This window comes from Medicago sativa, chromosome 3 (genome assembly GCF_051527215.1).
Source record: "Medicago sativa cultivar Bolivia chromosome 3, Bolivia_mono, whole genome shotgun sequence".
NCBI classification, from domain to species: domain Eukaryota; kingdom Viridiplantae; phylum Streptophyta; class Magnoliopsida; order Fabales; family Fabaceae; genus Medicago; species Medicago sativa.
Window position 1 is genome coordinate 11469225 of NC_140751.1, and position 26137 is coordinate 11495361.

Consider the following 26137-nt stretch of genomic DNA (forward strand, 5'->3'; position numbering starts at 1 on the left):
GTTGTGTGATTACTCTGATTATAATAATTAATATTACGTTGTTCGGAGAACGGGGTGTTACAAAGGGTGTTGGTGATAAGGAGATATCGAGTGTATTAGTGGATGGGGAAGAGGATGTCATGGTGGTGGAGGAGGTAGGAGAATGATTATGTGATCTTGTGGGTGAGATAGACGAATGGTCAAGTATAGGAGGTGATGCACAGGGTGTTAGCCAATATATTTTACTAGCTGTAATAAATGTGGTCAAGGTATAGTTGACCTAGATTTAAAGAAGATTCGAACAGAGTGTTGTATTGAAAGCAAATTTAGGTTCGAAGATGGTAGAAGACTTCGACAGAGCAGTTTTCGAAGGTGGTTATCAACAGTTATTCTTTAAGTCAGTTTGTATTTTAAGTTTGTTTTCAAATAAGCAAAACTGTCGACTTGTGGCAGTTGTAGTTTGAATTTCAAAGAAGTGTAGTTATTTCTAGACTTAGTATAAATAGTAGTTTTTCATAGGAAAAACGGGTCACAATTCCATCATACAAACTTACACTCAAAGTATCCGTATGGAAGCGAGAAACGAGTCACAAGTTGCAATGTATGAATCTGTGTACCAACTTTTGTTTAATCAATACAATTTACCTTTTTTTCTTTAAGTGTTCTTGCACTTTACTTTATTAAGTTCGATTGAGTTCAAGTGGATTGAATTCGATTGTTTTTATCATATTTCTTATATTTTCGACACCAGAGACACAGAATTTCTAACAACAAGAACAAACACAATATGTCCTAAGATTTACTGGTTGATCTTGCAAGTTACCATTTGTAAACCAGCGGTTGTTTACGAAAATCCAACGTAAACAAATTGGCACACCCGGTGGGACTGTTTGTGCTTTTTGTTTATAGTTTTTGTTAGAGTTTCTTTTAATTCTGGTTTGTTTTGTTGTGTATGCAATTAAGAAACAAGAAATTGCTTTTTAATATGACACGCGCTAACAACCAAAAGAAAACAAATCCAACATCTTCAAATGAAGATGTGGATCAAGTGACGGTTGAAGATGATGTTCCATCCCCAGAGAATGTTAGAACATCACAGGCTGTTCCAACTAGTAATACAGCCACTCAAATATCGTCTCAGGCCATGCCTTCGATGGCCACAGTAATTTCTCAAGCCATGCCTTCGATGGTTACCCAAACTTCCCATGATTATCCAAATAATACTTCTATTCAAGGAGTTTGGGATCATAGATCAATGCCATATGGTATGCCATCATCATTGATGCAAGGCTTACAAACTAGTGGTAATATGTTTTCAGAAAATTTAAATGTTTCATTACCACAACTTTTTGGTCCTGGGGTATCTACCACATATAGAAGTCCCCAACAAAATTTAACCAATGCTTCTATGGCTGCCATTAGGCAAACTATGGAAGAAACTAATCATGATATGGTTAATATGATGACCCAACAAATTGGTACTGTCATAAATCCTTTAATTCGAGACACCAGCACTAGTTATCAAAGGTTGTCTGATCAAATGGAAAGAATTGCTAATTTCTTTGGCGCTCCACCAATCCAAAATACCCAATTGCCTCAAAATCGAAATTTGAGGGCAATTGAAATAATTGCTGATGAACCAGTGGTTCGAAATCATGAAAATATTGTCCAACCACAAGTAGTACAACCACAAGTTCAGGCAGAACCTGAAAGACAACCCATTTTGGTTAATAGAAACCAAGATGCCGATCAAGTGGTTTTACAAGCCCGTCGAAACAATTTCGATGGTCAGAATAATATAGCGGGTATTGTCGAGGCTTTGTTAGCCCAAAATGGTTTTAATATGGGTTTACATAGACCAAATTTTGTGTCTCCTTTGTCTGAGTATGTTTTAGACGCTGAATTGCCTAGAAATTGGAAAATTCCAAAGTTTACCAAATTTGCTGGAGAAACTAATGAATCTACTGTCGAACACATTGCTAGGTTTCTCATGGAAGCAGGAAATATTGCAGAAAATGAAAATTTGAGAATGAAATATTTCCCAAGTTCTTTGACAAAAAATGCTTTTACTTGGTTTACAACTTTACCTCCTCATTCAATTTATAGTTGGAACCAATTAGAAAAAGCCTTTCATGAACAATTTTACATGGGTCAATCTAAGATTAGTTTGAAAGAATTGGCCAGTGTTCGACGTAAAAGTCATGAGTCAATCGATGATTATCTCAATAGGTTTCGTCTCCTTAAGGCTAGATGTTTTACTTCTGTTCCAGAATATGAATTGGTCGAAATGGCTGCTGGTGGCCTCGATTATTCTGTTCGAAAGAAATTAGATACCCAGTACTTAAGAGACATGGCCCAATTGGCAGACAGAGTTCGACAAGTTGAAAGACTTAAAGCTGAAAAAACTAGAACTCATAACAAATTTCCTAAAAAGGAAAAAATTGCCTATATAGAAACAGGAGATAGTGAACCCGAATTCGATTGGGGTTTAGATATCGTTGAAGACAATGATATAAACCTAGCAGAAATAAAAGATGGACCTCCATATGCTTGTAAAATGTTGAGGCCATCCAATGGAAAAAATCCTGAAGATCCCAAGAGTGACAAATATCCTTCTAAAACTTATACTTTTGATATGACTAAAAGTGAAGAAATTTTTGATCTTTTAGTTAATGATGGCATAATATTAGTGCCACCTAATATGAAGTTGCCTCCTTTGGAACAAAGGAAGAAAAGAGGATTTTGTAAATTCCATGGTTTTTTAGGTCATAACCTATCTCGATGTACTCGTTTCAGGGATTCTGTACAAAAAGCTCTTGATGAAGGGAGGCTGAAATTTGGAGAGAAATCAAAACAGCAAGTGGATGGAGATCCTATGAAAAAGGCAGAGTCCATGTTTGCTGATGTTTCTGCCAATGTGGCAGAATCCATGTTTGCTGGTATTTCTATCAATATGGTGGAAATTTCAGAGAATATTGATGCAGAAATGGTTACTGAGGACCATCAAATTGAAGAGCCAGTGGTTACTGAAGATCAATTGGCCAAGGAAATGGAGAAAGCATATCCAAAGGCTGAAGAAGATTTGGTTGATTTTTTAAACCGATGTAAAATATCTAACACCAATGCTATGCTTTGTCCTCGATGCAGTGCAGTGTTCGATAAAGAAGCTGCGAAATCAGTTGAAGGATATCAACCTCAAACAAAACGTAAAGGAGGGTGGTTCGAGAACCGTTCTAAATTTGGCTTTAACAAAAGAGGTGTTCCTTACAAGATGAAAACTTCAGAGAAGTATCAAGTGAATAACCATAAGAAGACGTTCGTTCCTTCATCGAAGTCTCCTATTGATACTTGGGTTTTCTCTGGGGGCAAGAAAACTGGTCATTCTGCGCCTCCAGCACCACCAACAAAATGGGTAAAAAGAGCTGTCAAAGTTCCAGACCAACCAGAGAGTTCTAATCCTAACAAGTATGCTTACAAAAATAACTATAAAGGTAAGAATCCTATGACTAGAACTCAATGGCGCCATTTTCAACGCCAGAAAAAGGAAGGAGTTTTGAAAGATGTCACTAATGATGACAAAAGTAAGGGAAAACAACCAATAGTTTTCGAAATGGTTAAAAAACCAGCTACTGAAAGAATTTTCCCTCCATTATCTTCTGCTTTAAACATCCCCAAAGGGGATGATGATATTCTAACTTCTACTTTTTCAGATTCTGAATCAAGTCTTGACATTATATGTGTGGTTTCTGTACTACCAATTGAATATGCATATGATGTATCTTCGAAGGCCAATCATGATGATGAATGTGATTTCACTAAGGAAATGGCTCGTCATAGGCCTCTGTGTTATTACGTTATGAACAATGGCTGCATCGAAGATCAACATGCAGTGTTCGAAAAACCTGATGATAGCATGAAGCTTCATTTAAAGCCTTTGTTTATTCAAGCTAAATTAAATGGTGTTGGAATTAACAAAGTGTTAGTAGATGGTGGTGCTACTGTTAATCTCCTACCACAATCTTTTCTAAGGAAACTTGGTATTTATGAATGTGATTTGAAACCACATAATGTAGTGCTCACTAATTATGAGGGATCTACTGGACAATCTCTTGGTGTTATCGAACTAGAATTGGTAGTAGGAAGCATAACCAGAGCAACTGTGTTTTTGGTAGTTCCTTCTAAAGCCAATTTCAATGCATTATTAGGGAGGGAATGGATCCATGCTGTAGGTGCAGTTCCTTCTACAATGCATCAAAGGATTGTGATTTGGAGGAAAGATGGTTTGGTAGAGAATATTGAGGCTGATCAGAGTTATTATTTCAAAGCTGAAGTTGATAATCAAAATATCAACAAAAAGAACTTTGACAAACAGCTTCAATATATTGCACCATTCATGGAAAATGATGCATCAAGTTCTATGACTAAAGAAGAAAAATTCTTTGTAAAACTTGCACCAGAATGGGGTTTTCGTTGGAAAACTGCATTCGACGATGACTTCGTAGTGGTGAACAATGAAGATTGCCATGAGAAGATACCTGTAAAGGAAACAGATTTGCTGAAGACAAGAAGTACTTCGTACAAGAGGGTTACTGATGACCAAGGATATTCAGCAAATGGAATCTCACCAACTGGGTGGGATATCAATAATTGATCAATGGTTGAGCCCAGCATATGGGAAAAGATTACGGCTTATGTAGCCGAGAAAAACTTCGATTTGGCTGAAACAGCCAAAGAAGAAGAGGTCTTCGATGCTTCAGTAGAAAATAATTCTGATGACCTCGTTGATGATCAAAAATTAGACTGTATTTACGATGATGAACCTTTGGGTTTTGAAGAAGATCCAATGGAATCTACAATAAAAATGAAGGCCCAAGATCCTCTTGAAGAAGTGGATATAGGAGATGGTTCTGTAAAAAGACCAACATACATAAGTTCAAAGATTCCTAAGAGCTTCAGAGATCGAATTGTGGCGCTTTTGAAAAATTACAAGGATTGCTTTGCTTGGGATTATCATGAAATTCCTGGTTTGAGTAGAAAGGTTGTAGAGTTGCAATTGCCAATCAGGACAGACAAGAAACCAGTGAAGCAAATTCCAAGAAGGTTTGCACCAGAGATTCTACCAAAAATAAAAGAAGAGATCGAAAGACTCCTCAAATGTGGCTTCATCAGACCTGCAAGGTATGTTGATTGGTTAGCTAATGTAGTTCCTGTTAAAAAGAAAAATGGAAGTATAAGAGTTTGTATTGATTTTAGAGATTTAAATCTCGCCACTCCTAAAGATGAATATCCTATGCCAGTAGCAGAAATGTTGGTAGATTCTGCAGCAGGTTTCGAATATTTGAGTATGCTTGATGGTTATTCAGGTTATAATCAAATATTTATTGCTGAAGAAGATGTTTCTGAAACAGCATTTCGATGCCCAGGGGCATTAGGATGTTATGAGTGGATAGTAATGCCATTTGGTTTTAAAAATGCTGGTGCTACATATCAAAGAGCAATGAATTCAATGTTTCATGATTTAATTGAAGATTTTATGCAAATTTACATTGATGATATTGTTGTGAAATCATCTTCTGAAAACAAACACTTAGAACATTTACGTTTATCATTCGAAAGGATGAGACAATATGGATTAAAAATGAATCCATTAAAATGTGCGTTTGGTGTTTGTGCAGGTGATTTTTTAGGATTTGTTGTCCATAAAAAGGGCATCGAAATCAATCAAAATAAGACTAAAGCTATAATGGAGGCTAAAGCACCCTCTACCAAAAAAGAGTTGCAGTCTTTATTAGGCAAAATAAATTTCCTCAGAAGATTTATATCTAATCTAAGTGGCAGAGCACAAGCATTCTCGTCATTACTTCGATTAAAGAAAGAGGAAATTTTTAGATGGGAGCCTGAACACCAAAAGGCATTTGAAGACATAAAGTCATATTTATCTAATCCTCCTATTCTTTCACCTTTGTTGAAAGACAAAAAGATGAAGTTATATATAGCATCATCTGAAAGAACTATAGGGAGTATGTTAGCACAAGAGGATGAAAATGGTGTAGAAAGAGCCATTTATTATCTTAGTAGAGTTTTAAGTGATGTTGAAACAAGATATCATCCTAGTGAAAAATTATGTCTTTGTTTGTATTTCTCATGTGTGAAACTTAAGCATTATATAAGACCTTTTGATGTTTATGTTTATTCCCATTTCGATATTATTAAGCACATGTTATCTAAACCTATTCTGCATAGTAGAGTTGGTAAATGGGCTTTGGCACTCACAGAATATTCTTTAACTTATCAATCTTTGAAAACTGTGAAAGGCCAAATAGTGGCTGATTTTATTGCTGATCATTCCATTGAAGAACCTGTGACTGGGGGCATCGAAACATTTCCATGGACATTGTATTTCGACGGGTCTAGTCATAAAAATGGTTCTGGAATAGGTATAGTTATTGTTTCACCAACAAATGAAGTAACCAAATATAAATTTCGAATTAGCCAATATTGTTCGAATAATGAGGCAGAATATGAAGCCTTAATAAATGGTTTAGAGATTTTGCTCGAACTGGGGGCAAAATGTTTAATTATTAGAGGTGATTCTGAATTAGTAATAAAGCAAATAACAAAAGAATATAAATGCCTCAAAGAAACTTTGATAATGTATTACACTATAGTTAATGCATTACTTAAACATTTTGTTCAAATTGAAGTTCAACATGTTCCTAGAGCAGAAAATCAAGAAGCTAATGATTTAGCTCAATTAGCTTCTGGATACAAACTTTCGAAGGAACAAGAGCAAGAGGTTATTGAAATTAAAACAAAGCGTAATTCGATAGACATTGTGCCTAACAAATTGTTAAGACCAAAACTTGGGGGCATGGAAGCATCTCAAGGATACCTTCAGAGTGCAAAATTTTCTGAAATTTTGGTCATTACAATTTGGATGATAATGATTGGCGAAAACCCATAGTCAATTTTTTGGAAAATCCAGATGGCACAACTTGTAGAAAAGTCAAATATAGAGCCTTGAGTTATGTGATAATAGGCAATGAATTATTTAAAAAGACTCCAGAAGGAGTTTTACTTAAATGCCTTAGTGAAGCAGAAGCATATTTGGCTGTATCGAATACTCATAGTGGTGCTTGTGGTACACATCAAGCAGGCCATAAAATAAAATGGCTTTTGTTTCGACAAGGTGTTTATTGGCCAACCATGTTAAAAGATTGCATAAATTTTGCTAAAGGTTGTAAAGAATGTCAAGAACATGCTGGAATTCAAAAAGTACCAGCCAGTGAATTACATTCAATAGTGAAACCTTGGCCATTCAGAGGATGGGCTTTAGATGTAATTGGGGAAATTAAACCTAAGTCATCCAAAGGCTACAAATATATTTTGGTTGGAATAGATTATTTCACTAAATGGATAGAAGCTGTTCCACTAAAAGATGTTACTCAAGATGAAGTTATAAACTTCATTCAAAAATTTATTATTTATAGATTTGGCATACCAGAAACTATTACTACAGATCAAGGATCTGTATTTACTGGTCGAAAGATGGTAAAATTTGCTGAAGAAATAGGATATAAATTGTTGACTTCAACACCATATTATGCTCAGGCAAATGGTCAGGTAGAAGCAGCAAATAAGAATTTGATTACTATAATCAAAAGAAAAGCTAGCCAAAAGAAAAAACCCAAAGAATGGCATGAGTTTCTTTATGAAGCTTTATGGGCAGTTCGAACTTCTCCTAAAGAATCTATAAATACTACTCCTTTTTGATTAACATTTGGCCATGATGCTGTATTGCCAACAGAAATCTTACTTCAATCTACTCGAATTCAAAGACAAATCGAAATTCCAACAAATCAATATTTGGATATGATGTTGGATGAATTAGTAGATATTGATGAAGAAAGATTAATGGCTTTAGAAGTGCTTACAAAGCAAAAAGAAAGAATAGCAAAAGCCTATAACAAAAGAGTTAAATCGAAATTATTCCTGCAAGGGGACTTAGTTTGGAAAGTTATCTTGCCTATGGATAAAAAGGATCGATGTTTAGGAAAATGGTCTCCTAGTTGGGAAGGACCATGGAAAATTCTAAGAGTTTTTTCGAATAATGCGTATGAGATCGAAGAACTACAAGAAGATCAGAGAATTCTACGCATAAACGGTAAATATTTGAAAAAATATAAACCGATGTTACAAGAAATTAAAATTACACAAGAGTAATTTGATTCGAAATAAAAACTTGGCATTAATTTAAAAATGCCAACTGATGGGCAGGTTACATCGAAATGCTTAAAATGGAAAAACCATTACAAAAGAAAACATAAAATACTTAAAGACTAAAAAGCATTTAAAGATGGTTTTCACCATTCAGTTACAATCCCAAAACGATCGAGAAACCAACGAATTTCCGTATCGAGACGACACCTGAAGCAAGCATTGACCAAGTAGTATTCATGATCTGGCCCAGGTAGAAGTGCATACCAGCCTCCAATTCTCCCATCTCCTGCACAGTTGTGGTAGTTGTTGCAAAAACGACGCCTAGTAAGCCAAATAGGCATGGGCCTATTCCACCAAGGACAGCGAAATCGATAAGTTGAAGTCCCTCCCAAAATGTCGCTTCGAAATTCTGCCAATCGATGTGTCCATGCAAGATCTTCGAAGTCTTCGAGGATGTTTTCTGGCATAGGCATGGAGAGTGCATTGATGAGAAGACGGTAGTACCTTGCACTCAGAGAGCCAGTGGCGTTGATAGCAGTAGTGAGGAGGCGTTTCATTTCTTCAATGTTTGGATTAGCATCCAACATGTGTTGAGTGCTTCGAAGAATACAAAACATGGCGTTGCCATGATTCCAGAGTCTAAGTTTAAAAGCAAACTTAGAATGAGCCACCATAGCATTGTTGTACCATTCATTGGGGTCGTAGAGGAAGTAGAGGACATCATTTCCAAAAGCCCTAGAAACTTCAGAATCCTCACTGACACGCCAATGCCTGCTACTGGTATGGCGAAAGGCGAAAAGATCTTTCCTGCTTTGAGCAGCAATCTTTGCAGCAATCTTGACTAAAAGATCATCACTCAGATTATCAATGGTGGTCATGATGATTTGGGAAAGAAAGCTTTGAGTAAGAAGGATTTTTCAGACGAAGACGAAACAAAGAAAAGAGTGATTTTTATAAAAGGAAAATCATATTTATAGGGGAGGGAAGTTGAAAGAAGTGGTTCAATCAGACGGTTCTTCTTGCTTTGAAGATGATGACACGTGGGAACAGTTATTCTGATGGCCAATGGTTACTTAACTTTGTAATCTGAGGGAAGTTTTAAAGGTTTTCTTTTAAAAGGATTAATCTGTGTTAAAAGGTTATTTATTTGTTTTATTTCTTTTCAACTTCCTAGACAAGTTTAACTTGTTGGGTTAAACAAAAAAGTTACTTTTTTGTTTCCTCATCATTAAAATGTCTTGGAAATTGTTCCAATCTTATTTGGATTTAAATAAAATTTGAATTCGATATAAGAAAATAAGAAAGGAATTTCGATGATTGAAAAGAAATTGTCATTCGAAACAGAAAATGGTCCATAAAATTGTTATAAAGACATTACAGACCAAGATATTCGATAAGGCTGAAATAAAATAAAAGTCTTAGAGAATAAAATAGAAACAGAACTAAATCTCAAATGATGAGATGAGTTTCTCGATTTGGCTCTTGTATTCAGCCAGTTGAGTATCGAGAGCATGGTTGTCACTTGCAAGTTGAGCAATGGTAGACTCTAGTTCCTTGGAGAGCTTGAATTTGTTAACAGCTTCATTGGCTTCTTGATTTCTGGCTTCATCCTTAGCCAAAATTTCAGCTTTCTGAGCTTCCAGCTCTTTAATCTTGGCATCGATGTCAACCACTTGCTGCTTCGCATTGTTTCTTTCTTGCTGAAGAGTTTTAAATTTTTCTTGGAAGAATGACAGTTCGATCACAATTTGATCATGATACGCTTTCTTCTCTTCCATTTGAGCTTGATCAATTTTCCTCTTCTGGAAGTTTTGATTAGCACTCTCCAACATTGGTTCAAGATAGTTAAACAGGTTTCGAAATTTCCAACCAGTTGGGAGAGCACCAAGCTTTTCAAATAAACTCCTGATTTCAGCAAGAGCTCCAGCATCCTTTTCAATCAACTCTAGCAAGTTGGCTTCGATGATCTTCTTTTGAAATTCTGCTAGCAGGTTGTTCTTTGAAGTCTCAGAGGGATTTCCCTTGGATGAATCAGAAGTTTGGCCAGTGCTAGTTGAGAAAAGAGTATTACTCTTAGCTATCAAGGCAAAAGCGTTGAAAGGATCATCTTTGGCCAATCGATCGATTTCTTCCAGATCGATCATAGGAGTATCTTGTTGAGCAATCATCTCTGCATCACCAGGAGCATCTTGTCGAGTAGTGATTTTTGTATCTCCAGTAGCAAAGTTTGATACATTATCTCCAAGGGTGGGTGCAGAATAAGATTGATCATTGTTGAGTGATTCATCATTTACCAAGTCATCAGTGGGTGTTTCTGTTTGTTGTTGTTGAGAAAGATTCACTTTAAGACCTTCTGGACTGCTAGGATTATCATGCTCATCTTCTTTGTCTTTAGCAATTGGTGAAGTGGTCTTCGAAGAAGGAAGGTCTTGCCCATGTTGTGATGGATTAGCTTGTTCTTGTTCGATACCCTAAAAAGAATAAGATAAATGCTTAAAACAAGGCACTTAGAAATATTTCGTATAAAATATGGTTTTGATAAAATACCTTCGAACCATTATCACCAACATGTGAATGAGCACTAGAGAGGTTCCTTCGATGCAGCCTCAGATTTCTTCGATTCAACTTCTTTAGTTTGGGAAGCTTTCTTTTTCTTCTTGTCAGACTTGCTTTTTGAGGTGTTCTGGGTGCTGGCATCATCGAGCTTTGTTTCTCCTGGAGTTAAAGGCAAAGCTGAAATATGTGATTATACAGATAAGTACTATTTTTTCTAAAAATAGTATTAATATATTTTAGTAAAGGAAAAAATCATACCCATGATACTGGGAGTTTCGATTCGAACTTGGGATAATTCATAGCCAAGTTCACCACTATATTGATATAAATTGCATTTAGCATAGGTTACTAAATTATTCTGTGGGATTTTGAAATTATAAAGTAACCATATTGGGTATGGTGGCCTAAAGGCCAAAGCAAGATTACAAGATGGAAATTTTGCTAGTCTCATTTTCTTTTCTAAAACATAAAGATATTTATTGGGTGTTCCAGGGGGAAAAATTGTTTCTGGAATTTTTTCTCGAATTTTGTCTCTCAAGGTCTGAGCAGCATAATATACTGTCCTCCTTGGATGTAAAGGGTTATATGCTGTTTGATAATATCTTTGAAATTGCTGAATTTCTTTAATGTGCGTACCTCTAGTCTTCTTGTCTTTGTTCTGCAAAGTGTGAAAAGTACTGGTCAGTTGAGGCAGCAATTCATCAGGATTCCCTCGATTGGATTGGCGTATGTAATAATTTCGCCACCATCGAAAGAATGTTTCAGAGCATGCAAATGATGTTGAGAAATATGTAGGCTCGAACACAGTTGTTCTCTTGGCTTGAATTATGGATTTCCACACAGGTTCGATCAGAGGAATTTTCCATTCACTTATACTTTTGAACAAAGAGCTAGGTTTCGATTGAACCATACCAAACTGTCTAGCTACATGGTTAGGTTGGTAACCATATACTCCATAAGGGCTACCAGGTGTAAGTCTGCTAGATAGATAGGTAGGGGTCAAATAAGCTTCCCATATAGCATTGATTTCTGTTTTGTTGGCTGTTTTTGAAGTAGTGGGAAAATCCTCTTTGAACCAGTTAGGTCCATATTTCCTAGTGGTAAATGGTGCCATTATAGGGGTGAAAATGGGACAATCAAGCAAGGTTTTGTAAGCATTCTCAAAAAGTTGTTGCGAAGATTTGTTCCCATCAGGGTGAAACATAGCTAAGCCTATACCTTCAGTGGTCCTTTCTGAGTATGCTGATGTGTAAGAGGAAGGTAGGATCGAAGCAAGTTTTGATCCAAAAATGGCTAAAAGCCATAGTTGGAACAACCATATGGGTCCTGATACAACTAAATTCCCACCAGTTCGGGGATAATCTCTAAGATTATTAGTTGTATGGTTAAGGGTTTCATACAAAGAACCTAGAATCAGTTTGCTTAAACAGATATCTGTTCCTTCATGTAACTGATTAGCTAGACACATGAATTTCTTAGGGACTTGTACTGACCTTGAGCAAAAAACATGCATGGATAACCAGTAGGTCAAGAAAGCTACATGTTCATCTGCAGATACTTCAACACATTTGGTATCATGGTTGTTAGCTATAAACAAACCATAGGCAGGGCTATCGAAATTTACTGAGTATTGAGAGGTGGTAACATCTGGATTAAAGGTGTATCCAGTTGGTTTTAAGCTAGTAAGGCCGGCCACATCTAAAAGGGTAGGAGTGAGCATTCCACATTTCAAGTGAAGGCTGTTGTTCGATGGGTTCCAAAAATGTAAAGCAGCAAATATCAATTCATTATGGTATTTTGGACCATATCGAGATATTTGGATGAGATCAAAAATCCCTTTCTCCTTCCAGAATTGTCCCTTTTGTTTTTGAACTTTGTCTAACCAAGCAATGTATTATGGAGAAGGTTTTGGTTCAGTCCTAATTTTGGATTTTACAAAACTTAGGTCAAAAGGACCTTTTGTGAAAATTAAAGGAGGTTGAGTTTCAATACATGGAAAAAGAGAGTTAATTTCTGGAGTTTCAGGTTCTAGAGAAATGGGGCCTAAGAATGCATGTGGAGTATCAGTACAAGGGATGATTACCTGGGTTTTCCAGATAGCTTTTTCAGCTTCATTGATCTCTGGTTCGTTAACAAAAGCAGGAGCAGCATTGGCGATTTCTTCAGTGAAATCAATGGGTTCTTCGCGATTCACATGAGAAGTTCCTGCTGCGTTTGTCATTGTTTCAATGTTTTTGTGAGAAGTTGATGAATAGTGAAGATTTCGTGTTTAAAGATAGGAGTTGCAGAAAATTCGAAGTTTTTTCTTTGAGAGAATTTTGGCGGAGAAGAGGAACAGTGAAAGTGAAAATGAAATGGTGAAAGGTGAGAAGAGTAAAGGTGAGTTTGTTTCTATATGGACCTTTGATCATGACACATGTCAAGATCTTATTTTGACAGTTTTACCATTAAAAATGGCGTCTTTTCCAATATTAGAGAACGTGGCCCACTAACTAAGATTGTGGGGTCAGTATTTAAAGGAAATTTGAATTAGTTTTGAATTAAATACTGACATCATTCATTTCGATGGAGAATGTTAGTTATTTTTTCAAAAACGTCTTTTTCTTCTTCGGTGAAATCGAAAATGGCGTTTCTGGGGGGCAATTTGTTAGCCAATATATTTTACTAGCTGTAATAAATGTGGTCAAAGTATAGTTGACCTAGATTTAAAGAAGATTCGAACAGAGTGTTGTATTGAAAGCAAATTTAGGTTCGAAGATGGTAGAAGACTTCGACAGAGCAGTTTTCGAAGGTGGTTATCAACAGTTATTCTTTAAGTCAGTTTGTATTTTAAGTTTGTTTTCAAATAAGCAAAACTGTCGACTTGTGGCAGTTGTAGTTTGAATTTCAAAGAAGTGTAGTTATTTCTAGACTTAGTATAAATAGTAGTTTTTCATAGGAAAAACGGGTCACAATTCCATCATACAAACTTACACTCAAAGTATCCGTATGGAAGCGAGAAACGAGTCACAAGTTGCAATGTATGAATCTGTGTACCAACTTTTGTTTAATCAATACAATTTATCTTTTTTTCTTTAAGTGTTCTTGCACTTTACTTTATTAAGTTCGATTGAGTTCAAGTGGATTGAATTCGATTGTTTTTATCATATTTCTTATATTTTCGACACCAGAGACACAGAATTTCTAACAACAAGAACAAACACAATATGTCCTAAGATTTACTGGTTGATCTTGCAAGTTACCATTTGTAAACCAGCGGTTGTTTACGAAAATCCAACGTAAACACAGGGAAGGTCATTGGGAAGAGGTTGCAAGGTGGGATTTGTCCATTGATGGATAACAGATGAGTGCAAGTCATCGGTGAAACAATCGTAGGCAGTGAGAGGTAGGGAAGGCTTGTGGGCAAAGGGAAATTGTGTCTCATCAAACATGACATGCCGTGAAAAGATGATCTTTCTAAGCGACAAATCAAAACATTTGTAGCCTCTTTGGTTAATGGGATACCCGAACAAGACACACGAGGTCGGGCATGGTTGTAGTTTGTTAATGGTAGTGGATGGAAACAAAGGAAAACAAAGACAACCAAAGACACGAAGATGTGTGTAGGAGGGGTCACAATGATATAGAAGATGAGTTGGAGAGTAATTTTCTAGATTCTTTTAGGGAAGGATATTAAGAAGATATGTGGCCATTTGAAGTGCATGATGCCAAAATGAGGGAGGAACAGACGAATGAGCGAGAAGAGTGCAAATCTTGTTGTTAATAGTGTGTATCTTACGTTCTGCTTTGCCATTTTGAGATTATGTGTGAGGGCTAGAGAAACGAAAAAAATGACCGTTATCAACACAATATTTATGAAATAGTGAATTATTATATTCACGCCTATTATCACATTGAAAACATTTGATAGTTTGATAAAATTGGGTGCAAATTTGATTGGAAAGTGAAATGAAAATTTCAAAAACTTGAGACTTGTTGCTTACAAGAAATGTCCACAAAAAATCAGAATAATTATCCAATAATAAAACATAATACCGATAACCAAAGGAGCTTAAAATTGGTGATGTCCAAAAATCACTATGTAAAATATCAAATGCGTTAAAGTAACATTTTTGGATGAATTAAAAGGCAACTTAACATGTTTGTCAAACTCACAAGAATTACAAATAGTCTTAGTGCTCCATAGTTCACTACTAATGAACTAATTTTTATAAAATACCCAAGCAGTGAAATGTAGTTTTTGTTCCATTCTGCTCCATTCCACTCCATTTTATTATATTCCATTACACTCCAATTTGTTATGTTCCTAGTGTGAAAATGACTCAAAATTGGAGTTTCTGGAAACTGCCAAAATCGGGGCCCGAATTGTGCAGTCCGGGGGCCCAAATTTGGCTATGTGTTTTCAGCCTTTTCTTTACATGAAAACTCGGTGGCCGAATGGAGGAATTCGGGAGACACTAGGGTTGGGATTGTTTGATTCACCTTGGGAAACACTGTTAGGATTGAGTCTCTTGGTCACGGGAAAAGATTGAGACTTTGGGTAGAATTAGGTTTGAAGACTTATTATTGTAACCCTTTGATATCTCTTTGTAAAGTTACTCATCATTATAGTGGAACGGAGGGCTGCTCTCTCCCCCATACTAGGTCAGTATTGGACCGAACTAGGTAAACAAATTTTGTGTGTTCTCTCTTCTTTTCTCCTGTTGTTTTCTACTTTTACTTGTGTTTATAATTGTGATATTGGTTGCTTGATTACTTTGCTCCACACATCAATTATTTATTGGTGTGATTTTCAACGAATTCACAACAATTTCTTCAATCCAAACAAAGCCTTAGTTATTCCAATATATATTTTTTTTAGATGGAATCCAATCAACATATTGTGTGCTTCATTTTTCCATAAGGTCAACACACTTTGGTTGACCTGGTGGTATTGACATGGGACATGTGAGCATATTCCTCGTTAAGTCTTAGGTTTGATTTACCCTAGTGCCAATTTGACTGAACTAATTTATCTTCTTAAAAAAAAATCCATATGATCCCATGTCTAGTGGATTAATCGATGAAAATGTTAAATCGAATTATTTATTCTATAAAAAAAATTGATATAGTTGACAAAGCGCGCACTAATTTTACACCACAAATATGATAGGAGTTTTTGTCTCTAGAATCTTCGGTGCAGGTTCATTTCTTGATTGAAGGAATTTTTTTAAAAATCTCCATATCGTAGATGAAAAACAAAATCCTTGCATGTGTAGCTTTGAGCATACAACTAGGAGGGACGGATCTAGAAATTTTCCAATAAGTGTGGTCGAGGTCATCTATCATATATATATATATATATATATATATATATATATATATATATATATATATATATATATATATATATGGGGTTTGCTATGATACACCCACTAGTTTTTATTAAGGTGTGTTTTAGCAAAGATATAACTAAAAAGTTGTTAAATACACCTTAAGGTAAATGTTGCTAAAACACACCTTCAAAAAAATAAGTGGGTGTATGTTAGCAACTCTTATAGGCATTTGCTAGAATACACCCACTTATTTTTTAAAAGGTGTGTTCTAGCAAATTATAACTAAAAAGTAGTTAAATGCACCTTAAGGTGTAGTTTGGTAGAACACTCCACATAAAAACTAGTGGGTGTGTTCTACCAAATCCCTTTAATAATATTTGTGAGATAGTTTGTCTTTAATGGATTGAATGAGTTTATGTGGGGGCAACTTATAATTTGAAGAGGGGTCAAACTGTAAAATTATTAGGTTGCTAGTTAAAAAAATATTGAAGAAGTGGGGTCAGCTGCCCCCAATTACTTCCAAGTGCATCCATGCCTGCAACTAACACTAATTGATTCCTTCAACAAAAAAACAAAAAAAACTAACACTAATTGATGAAACGACGGTTACCAACAGAGCCTATGTAGCTGAGAAAGGGTAAAATTGAAATAACAAAAAAAGTTATAAGCTTTTAGATAATCAATAAGGGGTTACCAAACAGAGATATAAGTTATAAGCTTGTGATGAAACAACGGTTACCAACAGAGCCTACGTAGCTTATGGAGCTAACATAATTAATAGTGAGGGATGTCTAATGAAGATTGGTAGTAGTGTTATTTTGTTCATGAAGTTACAGTTATAAATATTATAAGGGAAATGTTAACAAGTTCTTCCGGGGTACTGGTTAAGGAAACAAATATGGTAATATTTGTATTGATTGTTGTGTAATCAATGCATTAAAAACTTAAAAAGTGTCTTTTTTTATTTAGAATTTCTTCTTTTAGCTTCCTTAACCAGTGCCCTCAGAGCACTGGTTAACATGACCCTTAAAGTAATTAGGTCGATATGAACTTGGTTATATCATAGATGACGTTGTATTAGACAAACGGAAATGAATAATTCATCTCTGGACTGGTATGGGTAGACCATTTCTATTTGATTGTCCAGGTCAAGCCAGCCACGTCTTCCGTCTTCAGTCAACACTGGTTTGATTGTTCAAGTCAAGCCAGCGATTGTTCAAGTCAAGCCAGCCAGCTCAGTACGCCTCCAGTCAACACTGGTTTGATTGTTCAAGTCAAGCCAGTCAGCTCAGTACGCCTCCAGTCAACATTTGTCTGATTGTTCAAGTCAAGCTAGCCAGCTCATCTCCTCTTAACTTAATTCCACATGTCACGTATAGACGATCATCGCGTCTCAACTCCACGCGCCTAGTACGGATGAGTCGCTTCCTAGTCCACGCGCGGCCGTACTTAAAGCAGACAACCAATAGAAGGCTCTGGATCACAACTTAATGGGCCTTGAATGATCAGAGAAAGACCCATTAAACCAACACTTTGAGGACTATAAAAGGGGAACACTTGGATGTTTGATGGGACAAATCCTAGGTATTGAAAACAGTGTATTATTCATTTACTTCTTGAGACTCCACCTAGGACGTTTCATTGAGCAGCTCACATGTTGTAATAAATTTGTGTTTACATACGTGAACAATCTCTCACTCTACTTAGGGCTAGCCTATTGTCAAACGCTGCATATGAGAAGGACTATGCAAAACTTACAATTTATATTTCTGGAAAACTTATTTCGAATTTTCTACATGTTATGAAAAATTCAAATTTCTGTTTTCCGAGTAGAACATCGATAAACGGTTCAATATCATCACAATCTCCAAATCATAAACTTCAATTTATTTGCAAATCTAGAGCATATATATCACGATTTTCTATCATGATTTGCATTGATACAACACATATATTTTAGGAAAATGCAAAACCTCCGAGCCACAACAACCGCATTTCAATTCATGAACTTTACTATATTATATACAAGATGAAGATATATAAAACAAAGCATTGGTAACTAGGACCATTTACTTAGTAGATAGAGTATTGTTTTTTTTAAACAACAAATTTTATTTATATGCTAACCCAACACAAGAAGTGAAGAGGATAGAGGAAACACACAAGACAACAGATACATAAAGACAATTAAACCACCTAAACAACCCTTAATACAATACAATAGAATAACATCAGAAAAACCAGCCACCTAAACTTCCTTGTACCATGAAACAAAGTCAGGTCGCGTTGATTTTTAGGCTGGAGGGCAATGTTTGTTTCGGAAGTTCTCGACTTTCTTCGACAACGGGTAGTGATGTTTGCAGAAATCGGGTAAATGGGGTATATGTACTGGTTTATCTTTTGGGAATATTTTTGGGATAATTTTTGTAACTCCGGGGGGTAAGGTAAATGCATCAGCAAAATGTTGAGGAACAAACATAAGAGCAGCAAGGAACAACACTTTTAAGGATAAGAAAAAGAAATTAGCCATTTTAAGAAGTGATATTATTATTAGTGTTGGTGCATAATACATAGGGAGTTATCTGGTTGAAAAATGCTGTTTCTCCCGAAAATTTTCAACCCGAGAGTGTCCCGAGAGTGACGTGGCTATTTTTTTTTAAATATTAAAACAATTAATTAATAAAATAAAAACAAAACAAAATAGGTTGTCCCCATCCACCGCTAATTAACTAGAAATTAGCAACCTGCAAAAATCTAATGGAAACAGCGATCTGATTGGGTTATCACCGACGGTTAGCAACCTGCAAAAATCTAATTAGAGGTACTTTTTTCAACCGCAAAGCTTTGATTGAAACAACAAGATTCCAGAAGTCAAGTTGTAATGGAAACAGTGCAAAAATCAAGTAAGTTAACTACCTTAAATTGGGTTATCACCCATCCCTCATCAACTGATCAAACTACCTTTATATGATAAATCAATTTTGATTTTGCTTTTTGATATTGAAACTGATTTGGATTAGCCTAGATTTGTATTTAATGCTTATTGTGATGTTGTTATCACTTATATTTTTTAGTCAATTAACATAAGTTTTTTTTTTTAATTTATTGCATTAGTGGAAGAAGCATTTGTATCTTCTGATGAAGAGGAAATCAGAGAGGGAAATAATAATTTTGATGATAGTTTAGAAGAAGATATTGTTCATGAAGATGAAAAACCTCAGGTTGGAACTATATTTAGCTCTAAAGATGAACTTTTTGAGTATTACAAGAGTTATGCCCAATCTATGGGTTTTGGAGTTACTAAACTTAGTAACAAAAATACAGATGATGGGAAAAAATACTTTACTCTAGCATGTAGTCGTGGATCAAAGTATGTGAGTAAGGCGAAGAAGCTTTTGAACCCAAATCCTTTAACAAAAACCCAGTGTAAGGCTAGATTGAATGCATGTATTTCTTTAGATGGAACAGTTACTATTACAAAACTTTTTCTTGAGCATAATCATGATCTAATCCCTGACAAAGCACGCTATTTTAGAAGTAGTAAGTTTTTGGATCCTCGTTTGAAAAGGAGGTTAGAACTCAATGATCAAGCTGGAATAAATGTAAGCAGAAATTTTCGATCAATGGTTGTTGAAGCAAATGGTTATGAGAATATGACATTTGGTGAAAAGGATTGCAGAAACTACATAGATAAAGTGAGGAGACTACGACTTGGGGCTGGAGATGCTGAGGCTATTCAAAATTATTTCGTTAAAATGCAAAAGCAAGATAGTCAGTTCTATTATGTAATAGACATTGATGATAAAAGTCGCTTACGAAATGTTTTTTGGGCAGATGCGAGATGTAGGGCTGCATATGAATATTTTGGTGAAGTCGTAACATTTGACACTACTTACTTAACAAATAAGTATGACATGCCTTTTGCCCCATTTGTTGGAGTAAACCATCATGGCCAATCTGTGTTGTTGGGCTGTGCTTTATTGTCGAAGGAGGATACTAAGTCCTTTACTTGGTTATTCCAAACATGGTTAGACTGCATGCATGGACGTGCTCCAAATGCCATAATTACCGATCAAGACAGATCCATGAAAAATGCAATTGCGGCTGTTTTCCCAAAAGCTCGTCATCGATGGTGTTTGTGGCATATAATGAAAAAGGTTCCAGAAAAGCTAAGTAGATACTCCGATTACGAGTCTATGAAAACACTTTTGCATGATGCTGTATATGATTCTTTGAGTAAGAGTGATTTCATGGAAAAGTGGGAAAGAATGATTGAAGATTTTGAACTTCATGATAATGAATGGTTGAAGGGGTTATTTGATGAAAGAAATCGTTGGGTTCCTGCATATGTGAGAGACACGTTTTGGGCGGGAATGTCAACGACTCAAAGAAGTGAAAGTATGAACTCGTTTTTTGATGGATATGTAAATTCAAAGACAGCATTGAAGCAATTTGTTGAACAATATGACAATGCATTGAGAGATAAAGTTGAAAAGGAAAACAAGGCTGATTTTGGTTCATTTAATACAATGATAGCTTGTATAAGTCATTTTGGCTTTGAGTTGCAATTCCAGAAAGCATTCACCAATGCAAAATTCAAAGAATTTCAAGTGGAGGTTGCTTCTATGATTTACTGTCATACTTGCTTTGAGAGATTGGAAGGATCAAATTCTATATATTCTGTTATAGAGAGCAAGAAAAACTTTGACATAATTAAAGATATAGTGTTTGAGGTATCCTTCAATGAGAAAGACTTTGAGTTACGTTGTATGTGTTGTTTGTTTCAATTCAAAGGTATTTTATGTAGGCATATCCTTTGTGTTCTTAAGTTAACAGGAAAAACAGAGTCATTGCCATCCTCTTATATTTTCTCTCAGTGGAGGAAGGATATAAGACGAAGACATACCCTTGTTAAATGTGGTTTTGATCATTTAGTTGGAAATGCTAAATTGCAAAGAGTTGATAAAGCATGTGCTGACTTTTATGAAGTTGCTTCTGAGGTGATTAATACCGATGATGATTTGTTTAAAATGAGGAATTGGATCAAGGAAGTAAAAAATGAGTTTACCTCTAAAGAAGCATCCCCTGGTATTGTGGAAGATGGTTCAGTTCAAAATCAAGTGATTAAAATTCTTGACCCTATACCGACTCGAAGTAAAGGGCGTCCTCCTTCAAAAAGGAAGTCTTCTAAAGTTGATCAAATTATGAAGAAAATTTCAAAAAAGAAGACCCAAAAAAGAAGTCAACAGAGTGTAAATCAACAAGAGGTAATTTTAAGATTTGTCTACATCTAAAGTAATAATTTTGAATATGTCTAATATTCAATATTTAATGGCAGGGCCTGTGTGCATCTAAAGTACAAGAGAGTGTTCAAGTAGTTGATGTAGTTGGCACACAAGAGAGTGTTCAAGTAAGTTAACTTAATTTCTTTTTATTTCTTAACTTTAGTTCTAAATGCTCAATGAGACACTGCATACTGATTGTCTATGTTTAATACGTATATGTTTTTAGGGGGAACAAATTAGTTTTGGGAGGAATGGACATGGTGGTGTAAATAATTTAGCTCCCTTCAATCCAAATTCAATACTTATGAGTGAAGTAAATCAGGTGCAAGCATAAAATCTAGTGCTCTTTAGTTTCCTGTAACATTAATATTGTGGATCTAACAAGTATTTTCCATGTTATTTAGGTTCCATTTTATTCTCAAGTCATGAATCATGGTGTTTCCTATTTTGAATTGTTACAGGTACTAGATTTTATTATAGTCACTGTTATTTTTAAAATTAAATATTTCGATACAAATTCATTAATTATGTCGGTTGTTCTCTTTGTAGGCACAACACCATGTGAATGATCCGTCGTCGTCATCAATAACACGTGAATCATAAATACAAGTAGTGAAGATTGTTCTTTTGCTCGGGCACTGCTGCTGCGTTTGGTGGAGTGTTTTATTTCGTGTTTTTCCTTTGCTAGGGCACTGCTGCTGCTGTCATGGGCTTGTTGGCCTCCTTGGCAGCAAAGGTTTTAAGTCTGGGGGAACTGCTGCATCTGTCAAGTGCTTGACAAGTTTTGGTTTGGCCGTCATGTGCTTGGTCTGGGCTAGTTGGCCTCCTTGACAGCATAGACTTTTACATTAGGGGGTGCTGCTGATGTTAGTAGTGTTAGGGTGTATTCTGTTTGGTTTTTTCCATTGTAGCCGCATATATACGATACCTTGGTTTTGGTTTTCATGTGTTGGTTTCCTACTGCCACAACTGTTACGTCTTGTACGTCTTTGTACGTTTTCGAATATGTCTAACGTTTAAGAATTGGAGTGGTATAATGAGGTTATATATTCATGTTTCGATGAAATTTATCTTCACAGGGTTTCTATTCATTTTTAAATCTGCTATGTAAGGCTGCATTGTAAGGGCTCATGCTACATGTTGAAGCTTGGCATAAGGCTGCACATTTTTTTTTCTGTACAATTCTATGTTTCTGGTTTTATCATCTTGTGGTCCAGAAACTAGTATTTCATGTTCCTTTTGGGCCGGCAAATTGTTGTCAGCTAAAACTTGTTCATCAGGGTTTTCATTTAAATGGATTAAAACATGAAAATAAGATTTCAAAAGGGAAGCCTGAAACTGTTTTAGTTACATAAAGTTTGAGTATAAAAGGAACAAAGGAACCCTGCATAAAATGAAAAAGGCAACACAAATGTTATATGAAATATCACACCCAAATAAATTTTGTTACTAACATCAAAGTGAAAGTTGACTAAATTAAACCTCCTACACAAGATGTAATAACCTGCCAATAAGTTTATGAGTAAAGTGAAAAGAACTGAACACAGAGAGAGAAGAGCAAAGTCAGATAAATCTCATCTTATTCAATTAGTGTAAAAGTGATTACAAGGGAGCATATTTATAGTAGCCCAGCTCTAACAATGCTATTGGGTTATGTAACTAACCCCCTACTTATTTGCTAAACTAATTACACAGTTGTTTCTACAAAGTTTACACCACAAATCAAATCCTACATTGACTCAACATATAAAAAAAATTAAAAAAATCACTACTCTAGTGCCAAGTTACTACTGTACAGGTCCGCAAACCCCATGAGCAAAACCGCCTTAATTGAGTGAGATGAACGAAGAAATACAATTGAACACGCTCCAATCAATAAATAGTTTCTTCTTCATTTTGTTGTCGTCTTTCAATTCACTTGTACCTTATCAGTCTCATGTCATCACTTTGTTTCCTTGTGAATGCATGCACTGCCATCATGTTTGTAGTGTCCAGCAGTAAGCCATGTAGTGTAATCTGAGTCCTTATTTCATTCTTTAAAAAATAAGGTAACCAGACACTTTGGCTGGCACAGCCTTGTGCAAGAATCAGAAGATAAAACGTGCCTTCAATCTTATATGGGGCAAATGTAGGAACATGATGCCAGCACCAATTGAATTGTGTGTGAGTCATATTATTGTCCCAAACTGCCAACAGAGGAGTCTTCACATGCAGATGTGATTGTGAAAAACCATTCCCATCTTCACATGTATGGAGAATACGACAGAAAACATGAAGAGGAATATTAGAAGCATAAACAATAAATCATGAGATTGTTCAAAGTATCCCTATGGAATTTGATTCAAAGTAACCAAAGGACTGAAGTGCATCACTAGATTTGTCAAGTATGACACCAGAATCTTATCCAAGTAATATAACTTAAGGCAAAACAATGATAAACAGTACAATTTAAAGATGCATCATATAACACCCGATTGCTTGCATTACATAATAACTCCAACAATTAATTTGAACAGACTGATGAGCTTAGGAAATAAATCGGAAAACAAAACATTTTACATGTTAGAATTTAAACTTTAGAAGAGCAGTTAAATACTAGTAAAGAAAAACCATTACAGTACCAAAATTCACACCCATAGCTTAGCCCCCACCTCCCACAGCCAAACACAAACAAAAATATCAATAAAACATCAGCTGCCCCTGCCAAAACAGTCCCAGAAAACACTGCACAGCAGGCAGAAACAGCACTAACAGCAGCTGTTCTGTCCTGACAGCAGTCATAACCGAGCCAGCAGACCCCCCAAACTGACAGACTCGCGAAACACCAAAGGGCTGCCACTGCCTTACCTCAAGAGGCAATCTCTAGGTGCCAACTCCACTCGTAAAATAAGCTAAAAAAATGGACACTTCATATAGTCACATATACGTATTTTTTACCCTACTGCAACAAGACTTCAAGAGTCATTTCTCTGAATAAGGCCACTCCTACACAGATTAAATGATGCCATTATATCTATCAAAACCAAGACTTGGGACTTAGGAGCAACCATTTAGATCCAAATCATTTTTAATAGTTTTGCTGTTTTTCTAAATCATATTCAGCATCTGAAATTGCAAGCTACTTCGCATTTGATCAATTATTATTATTGTTCATTTACTTGCCTGACCAAAGTACCAAACTATCTTATAGAACAATTCAAGCAAACATAACTTCAAGCCATATCTAAAGATGAAACATGGCAATACAGATCAACAAAATCAACAAATTCCTGATACAGGAACTTTAAAACACAACTCACAAATTGAAAGAAAAAATCAACAAAACACACCCAGAAACATTGCTTTAAGACTTCTATGGTAATTTCTGGAACTTAAAAGCACAGTCTTTAGTGATTAATCTCACTTATACCTCTCCTTAAGTTGAATATGATGTAACTTATGACCAACAAGATGATTTTTTTAGAATTGACAGAAACAACCAAAAATCAATTCAATTTACATAGGAAATTACCTCAATTTGAAGGATAAAATTACCCAATTTCTATATAAAATCAATGAAGGAAGCAGATGAATGGCGACACCAAAATACGGCAGTGTATCGACAACGAAACACGGCGAAGGAACGGCGGCAACAAAACATTGAAAAGGTACGGCGACAGGAAAATACGGCGGCAAAGGAACGACGATGGTGTCATATTAGAGAAACGGCGAGACAAAACACCATGGATGGATGGAGAACGTGGGTGTGGTGGGTGTTTCAGTAATTTTCCCTCAGACTTCCACGATGGTGTTTTGATTTGGGAAAGAACGGATTGTTGCGCAAAATTTCTTCTACACGTCATGTACATGTCACTCGGGACACTCTCGCGATTGATTTTGTCGGGAGATATAGCATGACTGTAATGGCTCTATCTCTCCACTTGGTTGCACACCAATATGGTTTAGCTGAAAAAATTGTTTAAATTTTCAACAATGTTACACTAATAGGTACCATGTATTTGATAAATTTTATACACTTTTTTTTAAATAATTACTTTTATTAAATCACCCGTAGCAAGAAAGAAAAAACAAAAAACTTTTAATTAGCCGCTATAGTTTTATGTCCATAGTCTAAATACATTATTGTTGTCATTTACTAAAATTATTAATCTATATTCTTTTTTTTTTTTTTGAAATAATAATCTATATTCTTATTGATGTCATTTATCTCAATAGTCCATATACGAAGACTACCTCAAAAAAAAATTAACGTATGAAGATTTTTTTTTTTAAGGAGAATCAACGATCTGGATAATACAATATCCTTATTTTATTTATTTGAGTTTGAATGGCAACCACCAAGGTCACGTATAGAAAAGAATACCTTCCTACCAATCGTACATGATGCCATCGACACAACAAAATATAGGTCCCATAATATGGTATCCTTATCCTTATAAATATGATTAAAAAAAAATCTCGTTAAGTTGTAGGATTTTTTTTAAGTTGGAAAATATTAACGAGTATCTTCGGAGCACTCTTTAAGCATCCAAAGTGGTAAGATTTTATGAAATTGAACATTTATTGCATTGGAAATGGAAGTCTTTACTTTTCTTTTAAAGAATAATTTCTTCATTATGAATGTTTAAAGAGTACTTCGGGGACACTCGTTAACAAGACTCTTTTAAATTTTAGGATGTTAGCATTTCCCTAAGACACATGTTAAAGATAGGGATGTCAATCGATACGAGTAGTATGATATCCGTCCCCGCACCGTTGGATATGGTACCCGTGCCTGTACTC

General features: G+C 35.6%; 1 protein-coding gene and 2 long non-coding RNA genes across 3 annotated transcripts; 2 read left to right on the forward strand and 1 right to left on the reverse strand.

Annotated features, from left to right (window-relative positions):
• The first annotated feature begins 5030 nt into the window (after positions 1-5030).
• On the forward strand, positions 5031-6117 carry LOC146935717 (uncharacterized). The gene is made up of 2 exons (XR_015030337.1): positions 5031-5157; positions 5655-6117. It is a non-coding gene; the product is annotated as an uncharacterized LOC146935717 (long non-coding RNA).
• A 12712-nt stretch (positions 6118-18829) lies between these two features.
• LOC146935718 (protein FAR1-RELATED SEQUENCE 4-like) lies at positions 18830-22062 on the forward strand. Its single transcript, XM_085750815.1, has 6 exons — positions 18830-18973; positions 19185-21337; positions 21409-21480; positions 21582-21677; positions 21760-21816; positions 21905-22062. The coding sequence occupies exons 1-6, from the start codon at positions 18952-18954 to the stop codon at positions 21956-21958; spliced, it is 2454 nt and encodes an 817-aa protein (XP_085606941.1). The 5' UTR covers positions 18830-18951; the 3' UTR covers positions 21959-22062.
• An 856-nt stretch (positions 22063-22918) lies between these two features.
• On the reverse strand, positions 22919-25210 carry LOC146935719 (uncharacterized). Its single transcript, XR_015030338.1, has 2 exons — positions 24867-25210; positions 22919-23595 (listed from the first exon to the last, which is right to left on the reverse strand). It is a non-coding gene; the product is annotated as an uncharacterized LOC146935719 (long non-coding RNA).
• Between the last annotated feature and the right edge of the window lie 927 nt (positions 25211-26137).